This window comes from Bradysia coprophila, unplaced genomic scaffold, assembly GCF_014529535.1.
Source record: "Bradysia coprophila strain Holo2 unplaced genomic scaffold, BU_Bcop_v1 contig_24, whole genome shotgun sequence".
Lineage (NCBI taxonomy): Eukaryota > Metazoa > Arthropoda > Insecta > Diptera > Sciaridae > Bradysia > Bradysia coprophila.
In genome coordinates, this window is record NW_023503501.1 from 6174418 (window position 1) to 6201935 (window position 27518).

The 27518-nt window shown below is 34.2% G+C and overlaps 2 protein-coding genes across 4 annotated transcripts in view; both read right to left on the reverse strand.

The window, feature by feature from the left end:
- The window catches only part of LOC119078056 (semaphorin-5A), a 100805-nt gene extending 89401 nt beyond the window's left edge, over positions 1 to 11404 (reverse strand). The window contains exon 1 of the mRNA XM_037185483.1: positions 10497 to 11404. The gene's annotated coding sequence lies outside the window, so the exon portion shown is untranslated. The remainder of the gene's footprint in view (positions 1 to 10496) is intronic.
- On the reverse strand, positions 1 to 26122 carry LOC119078075 (DDB1- and CUL4-associated factor 12). Of its 3 annotated transcripts, none has more exons than XM_037185532.1 (10): positions 25843 to 26120; positions 25708 to 25770; positions 25088 to 25397; positions 24811 to 25032; positions 24572 to 24751; positions 24414 to 24509; positions 24196 to 24315; positions 23697 to 24128; positions 8498 to 8513; positions 1 to 11 (listed from the first exon to the last, which is right to left on the reverse strand). In XM_037185532.1, the coding sequence occupies exons 1-8, from the start codon at positions 25875 to 25877 to the stop codon at positions 23715 to 23717; spliced, it is 1440 nt and encodes a 479-aa protein (XP_037041427.1). In that variant the 5' UTR covers positions 25878 to 26120; the 3' UTR covers positions 1 to 11; positions 8498 to 8513; positions 23697 to 23714. The 3 variants fall into 3 exon arrangements, with proteins under 3 accessions (XP_037041427.1, XP_037041428.1, XP_037041426.1); XM_037185533.1 differs by lacking the exons at positions 1 to 11; positions 8498 to 8513 and adding an exon at positions 23269 to 23626 and having other exon boundaries at positions 23686 to 23870; positions 23940 to 24128; positions 25843 to 26122; XM_037185531.1 differs by lacking the exons at positions 1 to 11; positions 8498 to 8513 and adding an exon at positions 23269 to 23626 and having other exon boundaries at positions 23686 to 24128; positions 25843 to 26119.
- Between the last annotated feature and the right edge of the window lie 1396 nt (positions 26123 to 27518).

Here is a 27518-nt window from a genome sequence, read left to right on the forward strand (position 1 = left end):
AAAATTCTTTTCTCTGGAAGAAAAGTTTATTATTGATGTGAAAATACGGTTAGGGGCAGGGAAATTCAACAAAGGTACAGTGAACGACATCTCAAATGTCTCACTGTCATTTTTTTCAGAGAATGTCATTTTGAATTTGCAATGACACAATAAAATTCTCAGAAAAATTTGACAGTGAGACATTTGAGATGTCGTTCACTGTACAACCAAAACCTTGTGTGGATCAGCTGAAAAACAGCTGAAGCAAGTTCATGCTGAAATTTCACTGCCTCTGACTGTATAACATGCGTGGAAATGCATTGATTGCATTAAATTTTGTCCTGAGCAAATTTATTAGTCACTAGCCACTACTCCGCTAGTTGCTAAAGACACAATCTCAGAGTATTTTCACAACAAACCCAAAGAGAGATGCGGAAATGATCAAAATAAAATTATCTACAATTCTGCATCCTTTCCATAGAAATGTTGCATAACTCGTCATAAGATAATATCATCAAGATATGCTGCAGGAAGACCGGTTTACCGATAAGACCCTTGCAATAAAATTCCATTTTTAAATAACAAACCAATAAATGATTCAAGGAATGAGTCAGTCAGTTAGATTGATCGGCACAAAAAATGTATCTGACAAATTAGATGTATTGCTTCGTACATAATGAATTCGTAGACATTTCGGTGTCAGCATATTTATCGCTACAAACGAAGATAATCATTCAATTAATTAGATTGATATACAGCTTGATCAATCTTTGGGTGTGTAGATTTTTCTATTGAAAAGAATGATGTACGTAGTGATAAGGCTTACTATAGTCTTCATCACTCTCTCTAGGTCTTTAACTACTCTACTTCTTCTCTTCATTTTGCGTATATTACTAAAAACAAACAAAACGAATCAGCCTGTTGACGCAATTAAGGTCGTTCAGCTTAGTAGGTAAACTTTTTAATCTAATCGCGAGCTTATTTTGTATTTTATTTAATAAACCTATCAAAATCACTGAGTCTACACATTTCAATCGCTTTATATGTTTGTATTTATATAATAAAAAACCGATAAGATTCTGCACCGCGTTCTTTGCTAAAGAAAAATAATATTTAAAAAAAAAGGTTTTAAGAAGCCTGAAAGTATATTACTTTACTAACAAAAATAGTTAGAGGAGACACTAGGAATAATATCGCGCAGTAAATCACAGTGATAACAAAAACAAAATTTTAATGAAAAAGATTTGTGGTGTGGATGACCGAATTCGCAGAATAGTCACTTGACGAAGACAAAGACTGGTTTCAGTGGAATTAGAAGATAGGCTACAACGGAAATTAACGACGATAATATTACTGAACTGATAGGAATAAGTTTGGAGGACAATTTCGGAGTACAGATACACTAAGTCATCTTCAGTCAAAGTTTCGGAATCTCTGGTTTCTGCAAATTTTTCATATACCTCTTTGACTTCACTGTTTGGTGCTATGTAGCCATTATTACTATATAGGCATATAGTACGTAGTAGATATAGATATGACAGCTTCGTGTCAATCTAACAATAAACAATACTCTTGCGATTGATGGAAGTGTTCAGTATAATTGAAATACTATGAAGTACATGGAAGATAACTGAAATAACGACACACAATGAAACTGTGCAATAAATTGGTAAGCGTATTTATCATCAGTGCAGTGCGTCTGTTGAATTCATTAAAATTTAAAAATCTAAATGGACCCGCTGTAATGCAATATTTTTTGACGCTGAAGATCCGACCGAATACGACGAATTGACATCCAGCATTTTTGTTACCCGAGATTTGTATGTTCCACAATTTAATTTATCTTTTAAATGAGGCATCATCATTTTATCACTTACAAATTTTAGATCATCTCATTTACGGTTATGGCTGCGGCGGTATGGTATAATGAAATTTAAATGATGAAAGTTTTATACAGTTGGGGCACGCTCTCTCCAACTAACTTAAATATCATAGCTTATAACATATGTCAACAAAAAATTTAATTTTTTCTAATGTGTTGCCCCTTTAACCTTTAATCGCTCTAATATAATGTGTTATATGTGTGTAAAATGTGTACGCTGTAATCAGTTCAGTATATTTTAATTAAATTATGTTATTATGAAAATGTTCCGCGAAATATGAATTCACTTGATAAACCTCAACAGCGACAAATCGTTTTTGTATTTTGTAAATTACGTTCTTAGTAGTTTGTATAACGTAGTTTGAAAATAGCAATTTTGAGGAGAGAATGTATACTTAAATGCTTGAGCAAATTTCATTTAAACAAAATTATTGGAATGAAGTTAATATAACGAGTACGAGAGAAACGTAAAATGAAAAACTTTTCATAATTTCATATTTCTGGGAGGTCTAATTTTTCTTCTTGCTCGTTTTGTTTATAAAATTATGAAGATAAATCATTTTAGCTTTTAATTAATTAGTTTGTGTCAGTGTCAGCCGAATAAAAATATTCAAAGAGAGAGGTCCTTCACCGATAACTTTCAGAGTATGAACGAAAAATCGGTATTTTAGATTGGATTATAAATTCATTAGAAGAGCATTATACAGAAAAAAATATTTTAATCTTATTATCATGTTGTGCTTGTTATGTTGCCATGAAACAAAAATTACTATTGCATCGCATGATTCGTTCAGTAGAAAAATAGGCATTTCCGAGCAAGGCTGTCAACCTCCCCAAGTTTACAGCCTTGATTTCCGAGATTAAAAGAGAACACGAGAGTGATTACGGCATCAATGGGTTGTGATTTTCGCCATTTTAAGAAGAAGAATGACGTTTCAGGTCTATGACGCTCAGTAAATACACAATTTGTGAAACTAATTATGTTTTAGGCATGTATACGTTGAATAAATTGGTTTATTGAGTCTATAACTCAATTTCAATAGATCATTGAAGTGAAAAATCAAAAAGAAAATGTTGACATTGGCGCTGGCGATCAGTTTCGACGGTCAAACCATGAACTTTCATCACAACCCCATTCTCTTTCCCCTAATGTTAAGTCTACCGATAGAGCACGATTCAATATTTCACTGAAAGATGTCGCTACAACAAAGCCAATGTCAACAGTAAAATAAGAAAATTTCTTACTCGGCGGATTTTAGTCAAAATGACCACGTATTGCAGAGTATCAGGACTCTGGAACAGTAATCCGTTTTTCAATCGGTTCTAGATCGGCTTGGCGATAAGAGTTTTAAAAAGGGATCATCATCATGATGACACGATAGCAAACGTTTTTCTAAACCTTTGTCTCCAAGGACCGATTGGAAAATTGATAACTGTTCCGGAGTCCTGAGGTCATGTGCTATACGATGGCATTTTGTTTGACTAAAATCCGTCGAGTAAAAATTCAATTAGGGACCGTCCATAAAGGACGTCCGTGATTTTTTTGGAATTTTAGACCCCCCCTCCCCCCTTGTCCGCACTTTTCCACTACACAAATGTATGGCGGTCACACTTTGGCGAACCCCTTCTCACCCCCACAGTGCGGACGTCCTTTATGGATGGCCCCTTATTTATCTATTGACATTGCCTTGTTGCAGCGACATCTTTGAGTGAAATGGGGAATCGTACTCTATTAGTAGAGTTGACATAGAATAGAGGAAAGAGAATTGATGCCGCAATCTCTCTCCAATTCAGGAATAACAAATGAAGGATCTTATAAGTAGCTAGATCGGAATTAGGACGGATAGTTGATACGACTATGAATCACTGTAAACTTAACGATCTCATCCACAGAATAGATCTACTGACCGAGTCCGTTCTTGTTCAACCGGTGTGCTTATCCTTAGGGATTATTTGCTCTACATCAACGTCAGGCTTTGTTCGTTTTGTTCCCTTCATTTATTATTTAGAACATCAGGTAAAAGTTTTCGTATGTTTCTTGAAACCTTTCAGTTATCCACTAACTGATGCATTTTATAATTGCAATTCAAATTTGTTATTGCTTTACATAATTCACCGGATGATAGTCTCTAAAAGCTTCAACATCCTTTCAACATGCAAAAAAAGAAGAGGAATAAATTGCAGGTGATTTACGGAGGATAATTTTAATATTCGAATTAAGAACACACTTCAGCGAATAAAATTTACGTTACAATGCATTTTGTGCAGTGCGAAAAAAAAATGGTTTTCTGTTTTCAAAAAATGCAAATTAAAAATTAATGCAATTATGAAGCTTGTATAACACTTCTTCAACGCCATTGCAAAAAAAAAAAAATTACAATGTGACAATTATATATTTTTGTATGAATATATTAAAATTTGCAAGCATTATTTGGCAACATTGTTTTTGTTTTTTTGTTTTTGTTCATTGAGTACGCTTGCATGCTTATGTTTCACAGCTATCATTACAGGGCTATAAATGTTTTATAAAATGGAAATCATATTTGCAGACTGAGAGGCTTTAAATATTTAATCGGTGAAAATGCATTCGCACATTGTTAAATCTAAGCTTAAATTCTCATTTAAAATTTAATTACATTTAATGTGTAGGGGGAGTTTTTTGTTTGTTATGTTCTCGTTTTGAAAAATTTCATTGTTTTGCTTCTATTGTTAGAAAGCTAAGACGTATTCAAAATAGTAAGTGTGAATATTTAATTACGGCAGGGTTAAAAACACCTCATTCTCGTAATTTACCGAAATTTACCAGATTTCAGTATAATACAATTTTTGAATTTTCATTTTCGCGAAGCCAAGAATGTGTCATTCTGGGGAGACTATGAACGGTCAACTTAAAAACAACCAAATAGCCACAAATTGTTCCATGAGAAGTAGTAGCCTTCAGTAAATTTTGATAAATTTAATTAAATTTCGGTAAATTTTTTAGTAAGTGGAAGCAAAATAAAATGATCGATTCTGAGTGTATACAGATTTGAAAGCCAGTATAGTCTTACATACCGCCCATTTGAACTGTTTATGGTACATTTGTTAGGTTTTTTTATTTGTAAACAGTTCCAATGCATACGCATAAGCTCGAGTTCGAAGTATAAACGTGCACGCTCAAGCTCAATACTAGGCATGGGCGATAATGATAATGATTATCGATAATTATCGATAATCGATAATTATCGACTTTTTTTATCGAAAATTATCAAAAAATATCGACAATCGATAATTATTGATATTTTGATAATTATCAACATATCGATAATTCGATATACCGATATTTCGGCCCGAAAATCCGATATTTATCGATATATTCCGATATATCGGTATATTATCATAAATTTTTAGATAAATATCAAAATATCGATATTTTGATAATTATCGAATTTAGATATTTTGATAATTATCGATAATTACCAAAATATCGATAACGATATGATTAATCGAATATCGATAATTTCTTTCGATTGATATTATCGATAATTTTGAACGTCTCCCATCCCTACTCAATACACCTAAAAAACGTTGTGAATGTTATGCAAATCGACCGAAAGCTTGTTATTTAGACCTATACTCGTTTTCAAATCGCAATGCGCTAAAAATCTTAATAATCGATCATTTCAATTTACCCTGCCTTTAAATTTCGGTAAATTTCATTATTTTACCGCGACAGCATTATGCCCTGCCAACGCGAGTTTTGCTCCAAAAAAAGCCTAATCTAGTACTTCAAAGTTTTAGAAATATATTAAGTGATGTGACATGGAGTTTGTTAAAAGTAAGCAGAGTGTCTACCACAGGTTTGTTGGTTGTAGGTACAACTGACGGAAATATAAAAAAGGAGAAAGTGAACTCTTTGTTGATTAAATGTGACGCAACACCCTAAATTTATCTACTCAAGCAGAAACGTTTGGGCTAACAGATTTTATAATATCAAGTCAACGTATTTTCTGTTGGTTGACTTTGTAATCGATGAACAGCAATCCTTCCTATTATTTCAATGTAGACCAATCGCGACATTCCGAATGCAGTTATTCTGAAAATTCCCACGACTAATTTGCTTACAGACGCCAATATTAATTAATTCGAAAACCACTCAAAAATCAAATTTTTAAAAGTTCGTTCTATCATAAGAATAAATATGTGTTTCGCACAAAAACTTTAAGCGCCAATAGAGTCGGATATGTAAGACAGTACCTTCATAAAGTTTAACTACTTTAAACAATTTTTTTTGTGAATTCTTGTTTGAAAGCCACAGAATCCATCGTAAATACGATACTATTATGAGGCTTAATCAAATCTACCTTTCATCCGTTTAAATACAGCCCATTTAATTAATTATTTTTTCATGACACCGAGAGATCGACATTAAAATCCGAAACACGATTATGAAAATTTTAAATCTTTTTGTTAACGTTTAACAATTAAATTGAAGTTTTTACGATTGTTATTTCGTTAACGAATCCATAAAACAAGCCATCACTTAGCGGATTTTCTGATTATTTATTTTTTTGACGATTTCAAGTTCAATATTAATTTTGGTTATAAAAATGAACAAAATTAACGAAAATAAAATCTCTGGCAAAAGTCGATTTGAATGATGAGCAGAATCGCATAAATCAAATGGAAATAAATCATTCGTCTTTAAGAAATGGAAAATGGATTTCTTTCATTTCTGGATCCTTATTATGTTCCATGCACATGTTTTTAACAATCAACGAGACAACAACAACAACAACAAAAGTTTTCTTTTAACACACAATTTGGTGTGTCGTTGTCGTACACACATTATTAGCGTTGTTGCCCCGTTCTTTTTTGAAATTTCTTAGGTCATGTTTTTCTGCATTCGAAACATCTTCCATATATCTTCTTAACGATATACCACGTACGCTGCGAACACAATGGCTCTTTAATATTATTTTTTCTTCTTCTCTTGTATTTATATTCCTTTTGCTATTTTAAAATAAAAAAAAAATTAGAATTCGTATGCGTTATACGTGTTATTTTGAGTGTTTTCTCATATTTCTTTGGGTTCGGTTTTTTTTTCCTCTTCTTTTTCCTTAACAAAATGTAAGTTTTTTATTTGTATTGTATAGTTATGAAGTGGATAACATTTCAGTTTTAGGTCATGGTCTGGCTCTAATAAGGACATAAAAAAATATTAAAAACTCTCTGATGAATGCGTACTGTGATTTTTATGGTTGTCGGGGCGATTTTATTGCTTCGAGAATTATATGAAACAGAAATTGTTTTCAAGTTGATTTTAATACTCGGGATGGATTTTACCATATGATGATGATATATGCGTACCATTTGGTATAGCATGTTGTTGGTGTTGTTTTTTGTTTTGTTTCGGAATATGAGACGAAGTAATGAACAAATGGGAAAAGATTGGGTGTTTTGATGTCGTTAGTTAATTTAATTTTTCTATTTTATTCGAGATATTTACAATCAGTAAATTAATTTCTAGTGCAGAATTAGCAACAGCTGTTTTTCCACCAGCGTGTGTACAATTACATAAAGAGTTTTTTTTTTACTCACATGCATATGCAAAACGAGCGCCATAATTTTTTTTTACATTATTTGGCTATTTTGGCAAACAAATCTCTAACGTCAAATAAAATGTCTCCGCAAAACGAATTTTTCATCTGCGGTGATTTGGGAAACAGTTTTCAATTTGGTGGGAAAGAAGCTTTTATCAATTTACTAACTAAATGAAGGTGAAATCACTGTAAAAATAGGTTTTGGAAAGACATTTCATCTTAGTAAAAATTCCAATAGATGATCTTCAAGTTCGTTTGAAATGCCATCCACGTTAAGAAATACCATCCACGTAAAAAAAATCTCAAACAAATGAATGATTGAACGAAATATTTAACGAAACTTAAGTGAGGTTACGTCTGAAAATAGTAGATTACGTACTTGTTTACAACTTTCTATTTCGCCAAGTGTGATGTTTGCAGCTCGAGCCGAAGACGAGGGATCAAACCACACACGGCAAAATACAAAGTTCCAATTACGTAAGTTATTATCCTCATTAGCCACCGGGAAATGAGTTTTAACATTCATGTCAATGAAGTAATAACTCATTTCCAGTGGGCTTAGTGACACACGGTGCAAGTAAACAACGTTCTCATGTGATTGTGTACCAACTGGTGAATAAACAACTGTTTCAAATTCTGCACACGAAATTGATTTACTGATTGTACCAACAATTTGTGCTTGGTGGAAAATGCAATCCAATTTTACAATTCTGAAGAAAAATATATTGAGCAGAAAGGGCATCCAGCGGAAGAAATTAAAATCTTTTCACCCATTAGTCTCGGCTTTATTGAATGCTAATGTAACAGACATTTATTTAATTGCAAAATATTTAATATTCGTGCTTCGTGATATTACAAAATATTGTGCACGCTGTTGTTGCTGTTGTTCTTGTGTTTTGCTACAGTTGTTTAAATGTTACTTTGTGGGACGTTTAGTTTTCTTTCTGTATATGAATAGTTACAAATGATTGATATTTTAGATGATTCATGCTTTTTCCCTGGTTTATAGTTCAACTTCATGATTCCTGCATTTTTTTAAACATTATAATCTCACCGACAAACAACAACAAACTCGGTTCGAAAAGACTAGAAATTGATCATTCAGATAATATCCCAGAAAATTGACTAAACTTCCCGGTTGTAATCTGATGTTTGAGAAAACCATATACAATTTACCTCACATTTTATATTCTAATTGCTCAATTCGTGTTATTTATCTTCAATCATCAAGCTTGTCACCGCTTTGGGGAGGTCGCATGTTCGAAAATAATTTTTGTCTAAATATAATCAACGAAACGAACGATATTACAATGTAAATATCATTTAGCGGTGAAGAGGTGGTAATAATATACCTATTTATATCCGTGCAGTATTCATTTATTTATTTTTTTAATAAATTAAATGGCTTGAATTGTCTGATAAATGGCATATGGACTTGCGACATTTTTGATTTCACATGAATCGGTTGGACTAAATTCTAGAAATTGGATACTTCTCGTATTCCTCTTTAGTTAGTGGTATATAAATGTTAAATTTATCAGTTTGAAACATTTTTCGTTTCTGTTTTCTTTCTTTTTTGACGTCCTTGCTTGTTGCAAAGTGTTGAGAAATGGAAATGTGAGAATGATAATTAAATGCAACATTGCAAAACAATGAAAACCAAGAACTTTACAATTCTGAGACTTGAAGACACCGCTGGTAAGCATGTTTCTAATTTAAATGAACTGTCAGAAGCATTTTGGTTTGATGTCTACAGCGACTTTACAAGTGTTTCATTCTGGTTAAAGGATAATTAGTTGTCAGATTTTGCTTCACATTTTTGTCAATAAATTAAGGTTAGCTCGTTTAAATTGTGAATTGCCGTCAGGGCCCATTATTGGGAAGTTTAATTAACGAAATTTACTAAAAATGTATTGAACGGTTTTCGGTAAATTTCGTCAACTTTCAATAATTTCAGTAAATACAATTCTCGATAGCAGAATACTAGAGCAAAAATTTTTTGATATGACCTCAAAACAGTGTCTATTTTAGTGGAATTAAATTCCTGTCACGGGTTATCTATTTCTCTAAAATAACAATAAATAGAAGTTCCTCCGTTGTATACACACAACACACACTTGCACTTTTTATTTAAACGGTTCCAAGCCCACCATAAGCTGGTTGAGGTATAACCTAGGGCTATACTAGTAATGAGTGTTCTAACACTCACAACCAAAGTACCAGAACAAGTCTTGTTGAGGAAATTCTTTTTACTTTACTAGCGAAGAGCCTTTCCCTCATTCGTAAAGTAAAACGCCATACTTTACACGTGAAATAATTTGATATCTCGTATACAGATGAGTAAAAGTATCCGAGGGCTTCAGTCCGAGATATCAAATTACTTCACTGGTATAGTAATGTACTATTTTATGACAATATTCTGCTGAAATGAACTAATGTAATGGGTAATCAATATCAGTAAAATTAGGTAAGCTTTTAGAAACCACAAGCATAATCGAGATAAATTCGTTAAGTTTGTGACTGATTTTCCTTAAAATATTGCTCAGTGATTGTCACAAGACAGAGGTTTTCCAAGAATTTTTGCCCGTCACATGTAAGTAGGTTTTTATTTTCGTAACTCAGAAGCTTCGTGGAAATAGGTACTTTCAAATCTCAAGTTATAGTTGGGTCAAGTTTTATTCAATTTGACGTTCCTTGAGGGAATTGCAACAAAAGTGAATTTTGTTGCTTGCGTGCACGGCTTTTTTCGCTCATTTTAATTCTAATAATTGAAAATAGTTCTGAAAAATTCAAGACACAAAATTCTTAATTTTTGTGGTAAGAATTAAGAATACTGAGAATAAGTCCTACTATAGCGTAGGACATTTGACGGAAAGCATCAAGGAAAGCATAACACCAGCGAAAGTGTTCAATCTTTTACTTTTATTGATCTATATAATACAATTCGCTTCGCTCTCTTGATAAGAGACGATCTGAATAAATCTTATTATCTTCTTAACATTCGCTGTTCTCAGTTGTCAACAACCACTTCATAGTACGAAATTTTTACTTACGTTTGTCTGTTTCTTTGTGATTCCAATTTCGAATTTAACTTCTCATCCAAGTCTTGCTGTATATTCGTTTCAAGTCCAATGTTATTCTCACCAATTTTGTATATCCAACATTTTCATTGAACACCCATGTGTAAGCATTACTATCAAACTATTTCGTATTTGAAAGCTATAATATTTTCGTCTTGTGTTTGTTTAATTTTATTGGTTTAGTTATATTCCCTTTTTGTATAACAACACTTGTTGTTTCAGATGCGTATTTATTTTTCCTTCTTGAAAATCTTGTATGCACAACTTTTTTCTCGATTTTTTTTTTGTTCTTTATTTACTCAAATAAAAATCGTATTTTTTCAAATAAAATGAAGAATTGAATTTTTTTGGGCTTTTTTAGAAATAAAACACTCATCAACGCACTCGTCTTGCATATAAATTCATTTAAAAAAAAATATTTTGTTATTCATATGGTTAGAATGATTGTAAAAAAAACTCGTTTTCTTCGCTGTTGTTTTTTTTTATTTTCTTCTAAAATGGGTATATATACCTTATATAACTTCTTTTATATTTCTTCTTCTTATAGAATAAACACCATAACACAACAAAATAATTTCAACCGCAGCGACGATGTGTGTATTTCACTTTAAATGTTCCTTCGCAATATTGCAATAAGATTGAATGTCTTCGACTTCTTACAATTAATTTCAAATGTTTTATAACTGTACTCCAACTCCTTATAGATCGTCTAATATATTTCCATCCACTTTCTATCCACAATTATTTCTGTATGTAATTATCAACACTTCAATTCCGAACACCATGCACATTAAACTAGTGCTGTATTCGAATCATAATCGCGAGACTACACAAAAAATATGTTTAATCGAGCGTCTTAACGAAACCGCGTCTTGCAATGGTCTGAAACTGAAAAGACTTCCAATTCTGAAATTATTTACATTTCCCTCTTCTTTTAAAAATTTTAAGATTACAATGTTGCTTGTTTTGAACGCGAGAGAACGGTTTTCATGTACATCGGTGAATGAGAATGTGAAACGAAAGAGAGGAAACGCACGTGATCGAAGAGCAAATTTTGTCGATTTGTTTTCTACATTTTTTTTCGTAAATAAAAAAATAAACAAAAAATGCGATAAAATGCCACGCTGATTTTGTATGCCGGTTCTCGGTGTGTTTATATGCTTCATTTGTATATAAAAGTGAGACGTATGTCGTGTATTTTAAGGTCGTTTGTATATAGAAATTTTCTCGATGTTTTTTATAATATTTATTGAGAGAAACAAGCTCAGCCACTTATTTGTTTTTATACCTGCAACAGACGTTTCTTAGAAGATGCATATATGTAGCTGGCTATAGAAAGAAGTCTTAATAAATGATAAATCGTATACCTACAACAAAGTGTGTGTGGATGGATACACAACTTGTTCCTTTGATACAAATTAGGACATACACGGGAAATTAAGATTTAACCTCTCACAGACGATATGCGTATCACTAGCATTAAATATTGAATCTATTACTTTTGTCGTTTATTTTAAATTATTAGATTTGTTAAGGATTAAAACCAAATGCTTTTTCCTAACAAGTGTTGAAATATCACGACTTCGTCGCTTATTTCCCACGTCGTTTAAGAAAAACGTTGTTCCTAACTTATACTAAATGAATCTTTTAGCGAATTCGAACCTCCCATTCACTAAAAAGGCATTTTAGCATGCGTTAGGAAAATAACTGTTATTTAACAAGTTGCGAAAAGTAGTATGTGGAAAAACCGCCAATGGAAAAACGGCGATTTTTCTGATAATTCTGTGTATAAAGATAAAAATTTTATGCTATGTGTTCTTGCCAAATATTTGATGTGGGCCATTTAATTGCCGCTTGAATAAGAAAAAATATCAAGAACCTGCCGTCCATCGTTGAAATTAATTCTATTTGTTGTTTTACTTATATACCGTACAGACAGCAAGCATATGACCAGTATTATTATCGGGTCTATTATTTCAATCGATCAAAGTATTTTTAATCGGATGATTTCAAATCTTGTACTTACATTTTTTAACATGCATTTTACTATGTAAAAGTAGTATATTAAGCAGAGCTTGTCATCATTTTTGTCGTCGTTATCGATAACAGATGAATAGCCGTGGCAGTCCATGCAGTACCAGTATATACTCGGCAATTTTCGCAAGCACTCGTTCAGAACCGGTTGAGGTTATCTTCGGCCTTACACGATATGTGGTACAAATCACCACATTTGTTACAGCACCTTATCCAATCCTTTTCCCCAGCAAGCTCGACACATTGGTTAGCCATTTCGGCGAACCGACTACCACTACCGATTGCAACCAAAACCAGTTTTCAATAGCTCTCCTTGTAGACTACATGGCCTACAACTGACTGCCACCGGATGGTACGGATGAAAATACAAATTTCTTGACAAAGTTTGTTCAGGGCTTTGAGGTGACTAATAATATCCAAAAATACCAAAAGCGCATCGGAATATTCAATTAAAATTCATATTTTTACAAAATGTGACACATTTTTTTTTTTTTCAAAAACACCTTTTATTGGTATTAATAGTACAATCTTAACTTCCGTTAATTTATTACTACTGATGAGATGTACTGACTGTTATAGGGTAGAAGTCAGTAAGACGTGTGAGGGTTTATCAGTCCAGTGATTGATTCCCATGATTCTTCATTCTTCAGCTTTTGTGAGTTCCAGTTCCACTTTTTCCAATCGTTTTGAAAGCGTTTCGATGTTATTTTTGAATTCGGCTTGCATGTTGATGAGCATTTTTACAATATCTCCAAGAGACGGCTCGCTCGATTCTGGCAGTTGCGTGTCGTTTTTTGTCAGTTGTTTTGCATTTTTCGTAACTTGCGCATACGAAGTTCCTGTATTGTGATGAGTCGTTGAACTAGTTGAAATGTGGCAGTGTGTTTCACGAAGGCGATCCACTGCTGTTTTTGCTGGTTGATTTTGACTTTTTACCTTTTTCTGGTATATTGGACATCCCTTGTAGTTGGCTGTATGACCTTCTTGTTGGCAAAGGGCACATTTTGGAGTTGCATTTCGCTTTTTGGTACAAACGTTTGTTTCATGCTTTCCTGCACATTTGACACAGTTTGGTTCCCTAGTGCAGAAATTTTTTGTGTGGCCCAGCTGTTGACACTTTGTGCATTGTGGTATTCCTTTTATTTTCCTAGGAGGTTCCACGGTAACCTTGCAATGGAGTAGGTTTTTGACTTTATAGATATCTTTATTGTTTTCATTTTGTTTCATGTCTACGAAAAACATTGGGAATTTTCGTACTATTTTCTTCCCATCTTTATTGATAACTTTTTTTATAATGTTTGTGGTTTTCACAATTTCGTGACCAATTTTTTTTAGTTCATCAGTAATCTCTTGCTCTTCGCAAGTTGGAGGTAAACCTCTGATTACTGCTCTATAATTTTTTTCACTTTTCAGTTGATAAGTGTGGTACACTATGTCTGATAGATCATCTCCTTCTATCGAGGATAATTCCTCTAGGATCTTTTTTGTTTTTCTGTAGTCGTCTTCGTTCGCTCCAGTGACTTTTATATCGTTATCTGAAGTAGCTCGAAATCTGGCTGAGTTAGCAACCGATAAGATTTTTTCACTGAATTTATTAAAATTCGTGACGTTGCTCACGTAAATTGGTGGTGGTGTTGGTGGCATTTTTATTTTTTGTTTTTTGTCGTTTTTTGGAGATTCATCTGGTATCGTGGAACCTTGGCCAACCTTTCGTCTCCGTTTTGATGATTGTTTAACCGTCTGAAATTCGTTTTCAAGTTCATCTTCATCGGTGATGTATTCTATACGGTGTTCAGTTTCCGCATTTTTTGATTGAATTGATTTGATAGAGTTTTCGAGCTCTATTATTTTTTTTGCATTGTCATCATTTAACTTTTTAAGTTGTTCATTTTCACTAACTATTGCACATATATTGTCATATTCTGTTTTGGTTAATTTATAAACATTGCTGACTGATGTCGGGCTTGTTTTTTGTTTATCTTTTTTTGTGAACATTATGTCTGTTTGTTTAATTAGTTCAAGAACATGTTCAATTTATTGTTAACTTTTTCGGTTAACTTTTTAATAAATGATAAATCGTATACCTACAACAAAGTGTGTGTGGATGGATACACAACTTGTTCCTTTGATACAAATTAGGACATACACGGGAAATTAAGATTTAACCTCTCACAGACGATATGCGTATCACTAGCATTAAATATTGAATCTATTACTTTTGTCGTTTATTTTAAATTATTAGATTTGTTAAGGATTAAAACCAAATGCTTTTTCCTAACAAGTGTTGAAATATCACGACTTCGTCGCTTATTTCCCACGTCGTTTAAGAAAAACGTTGTTCCTAACTTATACTAAATGAATCTTTTAGCGAATTCGAACCTCCCATTCACTAAAAAGGCATTTTAGCATGCGTTAGGAAAATAACTGTTATTTAACAAGTTGCGAAAAGTAGTATGTGGAAAAACCGCCAATGGAAAAACGGCGATTTTTCTGATAATTCTGTGTATAAAGATAAAAATTTTATGCTATGTGTTCTTGCCAAATATTTGATGTGGGCCATTTAATTGCCGCTTGAATAAGAAAAAATATCAAGAACCTGCCGTCCATCGTTGAAATTAATTCTATTTGTTGTTTTACTTATATACCGTACAGACAGCAAGCATATGACCAGTATTATTATCGGGTCTATTATTTCAATCGATCAAAGTATTTTTAATCGGATGATTTCAAATCTTGTACTTACATTTTTTTAACATGCATTTTACTATGTAAAAGTAGTATATTAAGCAGAGCTTGTCATCATTTTTGTCGTCGTTATCGATAACAGATGAATAGCCGTGGCAGTCCATGCAGTACCAGTATATACTCGGCAATTTTCGCAAGCACTCGTTCAGAACCGGTTGAGGTTATCTTCGGCCTTACACGATATGTGGTACAAATCACCACATTTGTTACAGCACCTTATCCAATCCTTTTCCCCAGCAAGCTCGACACATTGGTTAGCCATTTCGGCGAACCGACTACCACTACCGATTGCAACCAAAACCAGTTTTCAATAGCTCTCCTTGTAGACTACATGGCCTACAACTGACTGCCACCGGATGGTACGGATGAAAATACAAATTTCTTGACAAAGTTTGTTCAGGGCTTTGAGGTGACTAATAATATCCAAAAATACCAAAAGCGCATCGGAATATTCAATTAAAATTCATATTTTTACAAAATGTGACACATTTTTTTTTTTTTCAAAAACACCTTTTATTGGTATTAATAGTACAATCTTAACTTCCGTTAATTTATTACTACTGATGAGATGTACTGACTGTTATAGGGTAGAAGTCAGTAAGACGTGTGAGGGTTTATCAGTCCAGTGATTGATTCCCATGATTCTTCATTCTTCAGCTTTTGTGAGTTCCAGTTCCACTTTTTCCAATCGTTTTGAAAGCGTTTCGATGTTATTTTTGAATTCGGCTTGCATGTTGATGAGCATTTTTACAATATCTCCAAGAGACGGCTCGCTCGATTCTGGCAGTTGCGTGTCGTTTTTTGTCAGTTGTTTTGCATTTTTCGTAACTTGCGCATACGAAGTTCCTGTATTGTGATGAGTCGTTGAACTAGTTGAAATGTGGCAGTGTGTTTCACGAAGGCGATCCACTGCTGTTTTTGCTGGTTGATTTTGACTTTTTACCTTTTTCTGGTATATTGGACATCCCTTGTAGTTGGCTGTATGACCTTCTTGTTGGCAAAGGGCACATTTTGGAGTTGCATTTCGCTTTTTGGTACAAACGTTTGTTTCATGCTTTCCTGCACATTTGACACAGTTTGGTTCCCTAGTGCAGAAATTTTTTGTGTGGCCCAGCTGTTGACACTTTGTGCATTGTGGTATTCCTTTTATTTTCCTAGGAGGTTCCACGGTAACCTTGCAATGGAGTAGGTTTTTGACTTTATAGATATCTTTATTGTTTTCATTTTGTTTCATGTCTACGAAAAACATTGGGAATTTTCGTACTATTTTCTTCCCATCTTTATTGATAACTTTTTTTATAATGTTTGTGGTTTTCACAATTTCGTGACCAATTTTTTTTAGTTCATCAGTAATCTCTTGCTCTTCGCAAGTTGGAGGTAAACCTCTGATTACTGCTCTATAATTTTTTTCACTTTTCAGTTGATAAGTGTGGTACACTATGTCTGATAGATCATCTCCTTCTATCGAGGATAATTCCTCTAGGATCTTTTTTGTTTTTCTGTAGTCGTCTTCGTTCGCTCCAGTGACTTTTATATCGTTATCTGAAGTAGCTCGAAATCTGGCTGAGTTAGCAACCGATAAGATTTTTTCACTGAATTTATTAAAATTCGTGACGTTGCTCACGTAAATTGGTGGTGGTGTTGGTGGCATTTTTATTTTTTGTTTTTTGTCGTTTTTTGGAGATTCATCTGGTATCGTGGAACCTTGGCCAACCTTTCGTCTCCGTTTTGATGATTGTTTAACCGTCTGAAATTCGTTTTCAAGTTCATCTTCATCGGTGATGTATTCTATACGGTGTTCAGTTTCCGCATTTTTTGATTGAATTGATTTGATAGAGTTTTCGAGCTCTATTATTTTTTTTGCATTGTCATCATTTAACTTTTTAAGTTGTTCATTTTCACTAACTATTGCACATATATTGTCATATTCTGTTTTGGTTAATTTATAAACATTGCTGACTGATGTCGGGCTTGTTTTTTGTTTATCTTTTTTTGTGAACATTATGTCTGTTTGTTTAATTAGTTCAAGAACATGTTCAATTTATTGTTAACTTTTTCGGTTAACTTTTTAATAAATGATAAATCGTATACCTACAACAAAGTGTGTGTGGATGGATACACAACTTGTTCCTTTGATACAAATTAGGACATACACGGGAAATTAAGATTTAACCTCTCACAGACGATATGCGTATCACTAGCATTAAATATTGAATCTATTACTTTTGTCGTTTATTTTAAATTATTAGATTTGTTAAGGATTAAAACCAAATGCTTTTTCCTAACAAGTGTTGAAATATCACGACTTCGTCGCTTATTTCCCACGTCGTTTAAGAAAAACGTTGTTCCTAACTTATACTAAATGAATCTTTTAGCGAATTCGAACCTCCCATTCACTAAAAAGGCATTTTAGCATGCGTTAGGAAAATAACTGTTATTTAACAAGTTGCGAAAAGTAGTATGTGGAAAAACCGCCAATGGAAAAACGGCGATTTTTCTGATAATTCTGTGTATAAAGATAAAAATTTTATGCTATGTGTTCTTGCCAAATATTTGATGTGGGCCATTTAATTGCCGCTTGAATAAGAAAAAATATCAAGAACCTGCCGTCCATCGTTGAAATTAATTCTATTTGTTGTTTTACTTATATACCGTACAGACAGCAAGCATATGACCAGTATTATTATCGGGTCTATTATTTCAATCGATCAAAGTATTTTTAATCGGATGATTTCAAATCTTGTACTTACATTTTTTTAACATGCATTTTACTATGTAAAAGTAGTATATTAAGCAGAGCTTGTCATCATTTTTGTCGTCGTTATCGATAACAGATGAATAGCCGTGGCAGTCCATGCAGTACCAGTATATACTCGGCAATTTTCGCAAGCACTCGTTCAGAACCGGTTGAGGTTATCTTCGGCCTTACACGATATGTGGTACAAATCACCACATTTGTTACAGCACCTTATCCAATCCTTTTCCCCAGCAAGCTCGACACATTGGTTAGCCATTTCGGCGAACCGACTACCACTACCGATTGCAACCAAAACCAGTTTTCAATAGCTCTCCTTGTAGACTACATGGCCTACAACTGACTGCCACCGGATGGTACGGATGAAAATACAAATTTCTTGACAAAGTTTGTTCAGGGCTTTGAGGTGACTAATAATATCCAAAAATACCAAAAGCGCATCGGAATATTCAATTAAAATTCATATTTTTACAAAATGTGACACATTTTTTTTTTTTTCAAAAACACCTTTTATTGGTATTAATAGTACAATCTTAACTTCCGTTAATTTATTACTACTGATGAGATGTACTGACTGTTATAGGGTAGAAGTCAGTAAGACGTGTGAGGGTTTATCAGTCCAGTGATTGATTCCCATGATTCTTCATTCTTCAGCTTTTGTGAGTTCCAGTTCCACTTTTTCCAATCGTTTTGAAAGCGTTTCGATGTTATTTTTGAATTCGGCTTGCATGTTGATGAGCATTTTTACAATATCTCCAAGAGACGGCTCGCTCGATTCTGGCAGTTGCGTGTCGTTTTTTGTCAGTTGTTTTGCATTTTTCGTAACTTGCGCATACGAAGTTCCTGTATTGTGATGAGTCGTTGAACTAGTTGAAATGTGGCAGTGTGTTTCACGAAGGCGATCCACTGCTGTTTTTGCTGGTTGATTTTGACTTTTTACCTTTTTCTGGTATATTGGACATCCCTTGTAGTTGGCTGTATGACCTTCTTGTTGGCAAAGGGCACATTTTGGAGTTGCATTTCGCTTTTTGGTACAAACGTTTGTTTCATGCTTTCCTGCACATTTGACACAGTTTGGTTCCCTAGTGCAGAAATTTTTTGTGTGGCCCAGCTGTTGACACTTTGTGCATTGTGGTATTCCTTTTATTTTCCTAGGAGGTTCCACGGTAACCTTGCAATGGAGTAGGTTTTTGACTTTATAGATATCTTTATTGTTTTCATTTTGTTTCATGTCTACGAAAAACATTGGGAATTTTCGTACTATTTTCTTCCCATCTTTATTGATAACTTTTTTTATAATGTTTGTGGTTTTCACAATTTCGTGACCAATTTTTTTTAGTTCATCAGTAATCTCTTGCTCTTCGCAAGTTGGAGGTAAACCTCTGATTACTGCTCTATAATTTTTTTCACTTTTCAGTTGATAAGTGTGGTACACTATGTCTGATAGATCATCTCCTTCTATCGAGGATAATTCCTCTAGGATCTTTTTTGTTTTTCTGTAGTCGTCTTCGTTCGCTCCAGTGACTTTTATATCGTTATCTGAAGTAGCTCGAAATCTGGCTGAGTTAGCAACCGATAAGATTTTTTCACTGAATTTATTAAAATTCGTGACGTTGCTCACGTAAATTGGTGGTGGTGTTGGTGGCATTTTTATTTTTTGTTTTTTGTCGTTTTTTGGAGATTCATCTGGTATCGTGGAACCTTGGCCAACCTTTCGTCTCCGTTTTGATGATTGTTTAACCGTCTGAAATTCGTTTTCAAGTTCATCTTCATCGGTGATGTATTCTATACGGTGTTCAGTTTCCGCATTTTTTGATTGAATTGATTTGATAGAGTTTTCGAGCTCTATTATTTTTTTTGCATTGTCATCATTTAACTTTTTAAGTTGTTCATTTTCACTAACTATTGCACATATATTGTCATATTCTGTTTTGGTTAATTTATAAACATTGCTGACTGATGTCGGGCTTGTTTTTTGTTTATCTTTTTTTGTGAACATTATGTCTGTTTGTTTAATTAGTTCAAGAACATGTTCAATTTATTGTTAACTTTTTCACTGCACTGTTATGATATTACTTAATTATGTAAAACACTTGCACCTGCACTTTGAGTGTATGCATATTACATTATTGTTTTGATACTTTTTTTTAAATTAGCTAACTGCTTAATTTTATGAGTGATTACAAAGCACGTCTGTTCACTCCGACTGTTGAATGATGAATGAAATGTGACACATGGAGCTTATGCTCCCTTTTGTATAATGTCACATTAAATGTAAATGTAAATTTTACAAAATGTGACGAAGTAACTCGTGTTTCCTTGTAAAAAAAGATAATAATAAAATTGGTGAAACTTTGTAATTTTTTGTGAAACTTTGACAATTTTTTGCTGAACGTCTGACCATCGCTAAAAAGCGGACGTCTTTTCTGAATGGAGCCTAAATTTCTAATGCGTTTCAAATAGTTGAAGTTTGTCAGCGTTTTGTCAAAAATTCTCTCAAAAGATCATATGGAAAAATTTTCTTTAACATGTCTTGATAAACCTACTGCACAACATGCTCAAATAATAAAGATAATAAATTGAAATAATAATATCAACTGGAGACAGTAAACCTGAAGTCGATGAATGAATTTTTTGTGTTACCTAATAATCCAGTAATGAATTTTATTGCCTATCCACCCGGAATATTGTTGTTACAAGTACATTTCCCACCCGCGGAAAGCAGTCGTTACATATGGGAACTTTTTCATTACATCACAACTGAAGGAATATTCATATGAAAATTCATTACATATCAGGAGATTTTCATTACATACCAGCAGATTTTCATTACTTATCAGTAAAAATGTATCACATGAAATAGTATATTATTTCCGAGGTTCCAAGTTGTGTATTTGATAAGTGGGGTGTTACAGCCCGACCCGAAGCAAATTTCTTTATGTAAAACGTTCTTTCACAAACTTTTTGAGTCAATTTTTTGTTGATAAAACTTTTGCGTACGACGCACAATGCGTCACCCTCAGCGATATCAGTTATTTTGTAAGTAAGATAAAGGACATTTACCCTTTAAGGGTTTTTTTTTGACTGATAGCCATAATTTCAATTTTTTCAACTTCGACGAACACCAATGGCCGCACAATTTTTTTTTGCATTTTTCACTTATTTTCAAAAACACTTAACACTTTCACTTATATTATCATATATTCACTTCACAGCAAAATTTATTGAAACACCACCAAAATCAACAAATATTACGCAAAATATGAATCTAGCACTTCACAAAAACAAAACAGTCGAAGTAGTTTGTCAACATGTCACCAAAACAGTAGTGTTGCCAGTGATGTTTTTGGGATTAATATAATGAAGAAGTGTGAGCCGATTTCATCAGCATACTAGATTCGTTTTGCAGACTAGATTCGTTTTTAAACGTTTCAATGCAACAACAGATATTTTTGTTGGTTTTGTTGTATCGGTAGTTTTTATGTTTATTAGTCTGGCAGTGAATGAAATAGCGCGACATAAATGTTGTGAAATTGTGCATTAATTTAGAATAATCTTTTGATATTCAAGAGTCTGCCAGTAGGTTTGTTCCAAGGCCATATGAATTGTCAAATTTCATCCATAGAACCATAACCTCAATAATATCTCTGTGTAAATCGCGTAGGCGACGTTGCTCGATTTGTATGAAATATCACGTAAGCGACGTTGCTATGGATGAAATTGTCGTTGTTCGGGTTGTCAAAGTTCGTGTTTACAGTTACTTGGAACAAACCTGTTGTCTACCAAGGCTGTATACTTTGGGGAGGTCACGCAGATACAGATACGCGGGTTACACACCACAGTTGATGATAAAATGGCCGATTTCATACAAAAACTCACCTACTCTGATGATTCTAGTCGTCTTGATGATGTGGTGAATTTTTTGTATATGTAAAGTCATCAGAAGTGGTGTGTTCCCGCGTATCTAATAAAATGGCGGTCTGCGTGACCTCCCCAAAGTATACAGCCTTGTTGTCTACTGGAACAGTGTTCCAGGAACACTTTTGGTTTTGAATTCTCAGGTCCTTAGGTGTTAAAAAGTTCTAGTAACAACAATATTCCGGGTGGATAGGCAATAAAACAGCATACATTGGATGCTGTTTGGTAGTTCATTACATGAGGGATCAATTTTGTGATACGAGCCGAACTCACAAGTGTGGTTATAAGCAACAAGCTTTGAAAACGGTTATTTTGACAAGTGTAGAGTTTGCATATCCGAACCGAAGGCGATGAACTACCTCCGCAGCATCCAATGTAATCTACTATAGATCTCTTCGTTTGGTGAAACTGATGACGGAAACGTGAGGAATGGTGGGGAAAAGTGTGCAAACTAATTGAAACCAACTTCACAATTTCACATAGTAATGAATAAGTGAGTGCGTCCAATTCTTTGAAATGAATGTAAATGAACTAAATACGGGGAATTCCCTTAGAAGCAAAGTTGGTTGTCATTAGTTTGCACACAAAACTGAACCGTCGATCGTCACGCTAGCGGTCATTTTAGTCGATTACAATGCAGTAAAAAGCTTTCGTATGAAGTGCCGCTACTCTTTGATTTCTATTGCTCACAAATAACGTCACGCTAAAATTAGGAATTTTCGATACTCCATCACATCGCTAAATTACATTTTTATACCACTCAACACCTTAAAAATACGTTGTATTGGCGGAAAAATGGCAAACTTTTGTGAAACTTTTTAAAAATTTTGTGAAACGTTTGACAATTATTAGGTACTGGATCTTTTTAACCAGGATAATTCGTCCTTTTTCAAAACGCTTCAACAAAACGATCTCTTTAACCAGATAGAATCCAATTAATCCTTTAACGAAATACTTCAAAAAAGCGAGGGTAGATAAGCAAACTCACTTACGTTCTAAGAAAGCGCACGGATTAAACAAATATTTGAACATATGTCAAATCTTAATGTCACTTTCCCTTTTTGAGTGCACTTTTTAATGTACTTTCTCTTCATTTTGTGTTGTAATTAAACTTTTGTGTGTCATATTTTTCCGAATTTCCGTTCGTCGTGTGTGCCAATATACCCTATATTATATCGATGCTCACAGCAACACTGAATTTATGCCAGGACCTCACAGTGTGATTAATTCGAAATTTCTCCACAACTTCAAGTAAAATGGTAGTCTGCTGGTGAGGCAAAATTACTCATTACGTTCGTTTGTATTTGTTTTTATTAATTTACGCAGTTTAACACAATAAATAAAAGTAAAAATTATAAGTAAAATCACAATTAAGAATTAAACTAAATGATTGATTCACTTAAAAAATATTGCAACGATGTGTTGGTGAATTAGCAATGAGAATTTCCATTCAATTCAGTTGAGTGGTGTCAATTAACCTATCGCTAAGTTGAATACGAATGCTATGCAACTGCTCGGTAATGACATACTGCATTTACCGCTATAAGCTAAAAACGGTATTGCATTAGAACCTGCCACCGACAGCAAGCATAATCGTCATAGTTATCGGAATCTATTACTTTATTTAATGTAGTAGGATCTTTGCGACACACTGAAATGGTATCTTTCGCATCATTTATTTTAACATTTTTGTCTTTGTCGATAACCTACCACTGACAATATTGTCTGGAACCAAAATTTCATTGCCAAATTCCTGCATAATTTCCCACCAAATTAGCAGGCAAAGGACCGCCAGCCGAAAACAGTCGAGTGCCACTGTGATCGTAACAATGTGTATAAATGGCCGGTACATACTTGATCTGTTGAAAACCGTCCACCTCTTGATCGTCAGGGTACTGCGCAAATGGAGAAACGAATATTTTATGAAAAATCGAGGCCAAAACAATTTTTGGACGCATACGAACCACATATCCCTTGCTTGCTTTCAAAACAACTGTCCGTGACGCATTTATACTGCTCTCCAAATATTTTCCAGCTCGAACATCGTAAAACATCAACATTCCCAAACCGGTGCCAACAGTTAGTGTATCGCCTTGAAAACTGGCTGATCGTATTCCGCAGCCACTGTATCGGGATGGTATTTTTTTCACCGCCTAAATTTCGGTTAACGCACGGGGTAAGATCTGAAGTTTTAACGACAGAGTTAAAAGGGGATGTTACCTGAAGCGTTCTTGGATCTAATAGTAATGTGTATGATCTACATCCAACTGCATAAATACCGTTCGGTTGACAAGCTATGCACACATTGTCCTGGCAATTCGGGAGCTTTCTGGATAATTTCTGTTGGATAGGAATGAAAAGTTTAGAATTTTCCTGTTCTTCTTACGACCACAGGTGAACGTTTCTTTCAGCAAACGCGTAATTGCTTCAGAACTCACCTGAGAAAATGTCTCAGCATTGAACAAGTGAATGTAACCATTCAATGATATTACGGCTATCTCTTTGTATTCTTTGTTGAAGCACAACGACCGAATCTAAACGAACGACAAGAGTTAAAGTCAACAAATCGGGCGACAATTTTCTACGTTTAACTCACCTTCTGGGCACTTCGACATTCTTTCACCACTAATGGTGCTTCATACGCATAGCTGGGACAACTTTCCTTATTGTCCTCGTATGTATCGTACTGGTCTTCAGTTATACGCCACAGTGCCATTTTAGCGTCCTTAGAACCGGAAACAATAAACTGATCGTCCAACCAACACATGTCCATGACCTGAAAGCATTGATAGATTGTAGGTCAGTCCTGAATTTCACTGATGCCCAATCTCATACCCAGTCTCGATGTCCATTTTCGCCGATGCAAACCGGATCTAGAGTAGGAAGTCGATAAATAGCAATATCGGATGAATGCCTAGCACCAGTGGCCAACAGTGTTCTGCTTGGATTGATTTGAATTGCGTGTATTCCGTTCTGGCTTTCCGGACCATTTGCGCGTTTATTCGGCAACGTTGGAATTGCATCCAGTCGTCGCATGTTAACATCGTATACCATCAACTGAAAAATGAAATTTCTATGATAGTCATACAGATGATTGTCGCCAAACACAAACCTTGTTACACTTTGTACCGAACACGACCTGTCGATTGCTCAACCATTGTGAGCAGAACACTTTGTTGATATTTCCCAAGGATATAGCGCATTCCTTGAACATGTCATGAGTTAATATGTGACGACTGGCATGGTATTGGTTGACGCTGCGTATTTCTTTCAGATCGAATTCTCGACTCCGCACATAGTCGACAAAGTTAAAGGATGTACGCAGTGTTTCATTTTGTTGTTGCGGTGTTTCGTCCTCACTCTCCGAATCCTCGTAGGTGACGAAATCATCGGGTTTGTCGGGTTTCCGGCGTCGTTCTTGCCTAGATGTTCGAGTAAGGGAAATTAAAAAGGGCAACAAATCTTCGCTCGTTCATTTCAACAAAACACAAAAGTTACACTCCCACGACATTCCTTGAATGTTACACGTTCTCGATGTACCATTTTTAATCGCTTTTTCGGTTTGATCTTAGTCTTTTCAACAAATTGAGAGAAAACACTTCACCTCAGTTGTTTTGACAAGCATTTGGCTATTTAACACGACCTTTTCTAGAGCTCACTATTGATTTTTGTCGTCGTTGTGACGATAACCGTCTTTGACCCAATTTTAAGATACTGCAAAGATGGTCTTACCTTTCAGATTTGGCTTTGGATCTTCGTTCTTCGAGACGACTAGGAATGTAAGTTGGTGGAAGACTGTAATAGATACGTAAATATCAGCAATATCACAACTGAGTTTACTACATTCACAATGCACATTTATATTACCTTCCGAACACAGTTTTACGAATAACTTTCGCCATATTTGTCTCCGAGAAATATGGTTCGTGAAACTCTACGCCTTTATGAGCTCATTGTACATTTCGACTATTTATCAATTTGGTCATACTACACGTATCACTATCGTTGTTTGTAAAACGATTTCAATTCAATCGATTTTATTCGGTGGACTTTCAGGATTTGTAAACTTTTTAATGAATGAAAACAAAAACAAAGAACTTGTGCTATGCGATTGCTGTCACTGTCAGCGTAATATCCCATCACTATGGTAAACTGTTCGTTCCAAAATGTCCACATGACATAGGTACATACAGTATGAGCAGGCGAAACTCAACAAGAAAACGGAGCAGCCGCTAATCTAGCTACTATTTTTGAATTAAGTTTGGTGTTGAAATTTTGATTTATTGACTCAAAGACATTAAATACACTGATAGAAGGAGGATGTCGAACAACAAATGCGAGATCAACACCTCGAGATATTCGACAGTGGGCGAGACTCGAGATATTCGACAATTGGAGAGATGAATTGGTATATACAGTCTGTTTCAACTATCTAGGTTGCCTGTATTTGTATATCTCTATCGAGATGTTCATCTCGCATTTTTTGTTTGATATCCTTGTTCTATCAGCAAATTTAGGTTCTTTGTAATAACTTATCGTAAGCTGCTTTGTGCTTACGGTAAACAGAAACACATTAGCATACTATGAATTACCAATTTACTCAAAGAATTCTTTATTTATTCAAACGAAAATTTTAGATTACTTTGCAAAAAACAGCTTGTTGTCCAAAGAAGATCAAAAAAGTATCAAATTCTGATACTGACAATGCCAATTTCGAAGGTTGTTTTTTCGTCAAAAATATTTAGACTTGAATCCGTTGAAAATAGTTTGTTCTAAGGAAGTAATAGATTCAACAATAATACTAGTGAGCTTGCCGTCCGTGAGGTTAGTCAGTCATTTCGAGCAAAGGTTCCGGATCATTTTAACAAAACGACGATAATAGGTTATAATAGTAGGCACTGCGTTTCTTTTGTTCCCTTGACTGAAAGTCAAGGGTCTTACGCCAGAAAATACTCTAAAATGTTAGTAACCATACAGTGTATGAAAAATTATCAAAACCTTAATTGTTTGTAAGCATTTTTTTTGTCACGACGATAACTTGAGTAATTCTTAACCGATTTTGATGATTTTTTTTTAATCGACGAGGAATGAAATTCCTGAGGTTAAGTTCGAAGATGAGCCATGTCGGGATAAGGTTCTGGAAACTATTCCAGAAAAACATGATTTTATTGATAATTGTAATTAATAATACAGTGCTGATAATTGATATTGTGATAATGATAATTTAATGATAACAAATTGACAACATTGACAACATTAATTTTGGCGATATTGTATGAAATGTTATCAAAAACGTAATTGTTGGCAACAATTTTTTTTGTCATGACGATAACTTGAGTAATAATTCTTAACCGATTTTAATAAAATTTCTTTTAATCGACGAGGAATGGAATTTCCGAGATTAAGGTCGGAAGCTATTCCATTTACTATGTTGATAATTGATAATTATTATTGGTAATATTATTGATATTATTGATCATTGATCATTGATGATTCCCTTCACTGAGAGAAGAAGATACGTCTGTTTTGAATGAAGTCGTTGT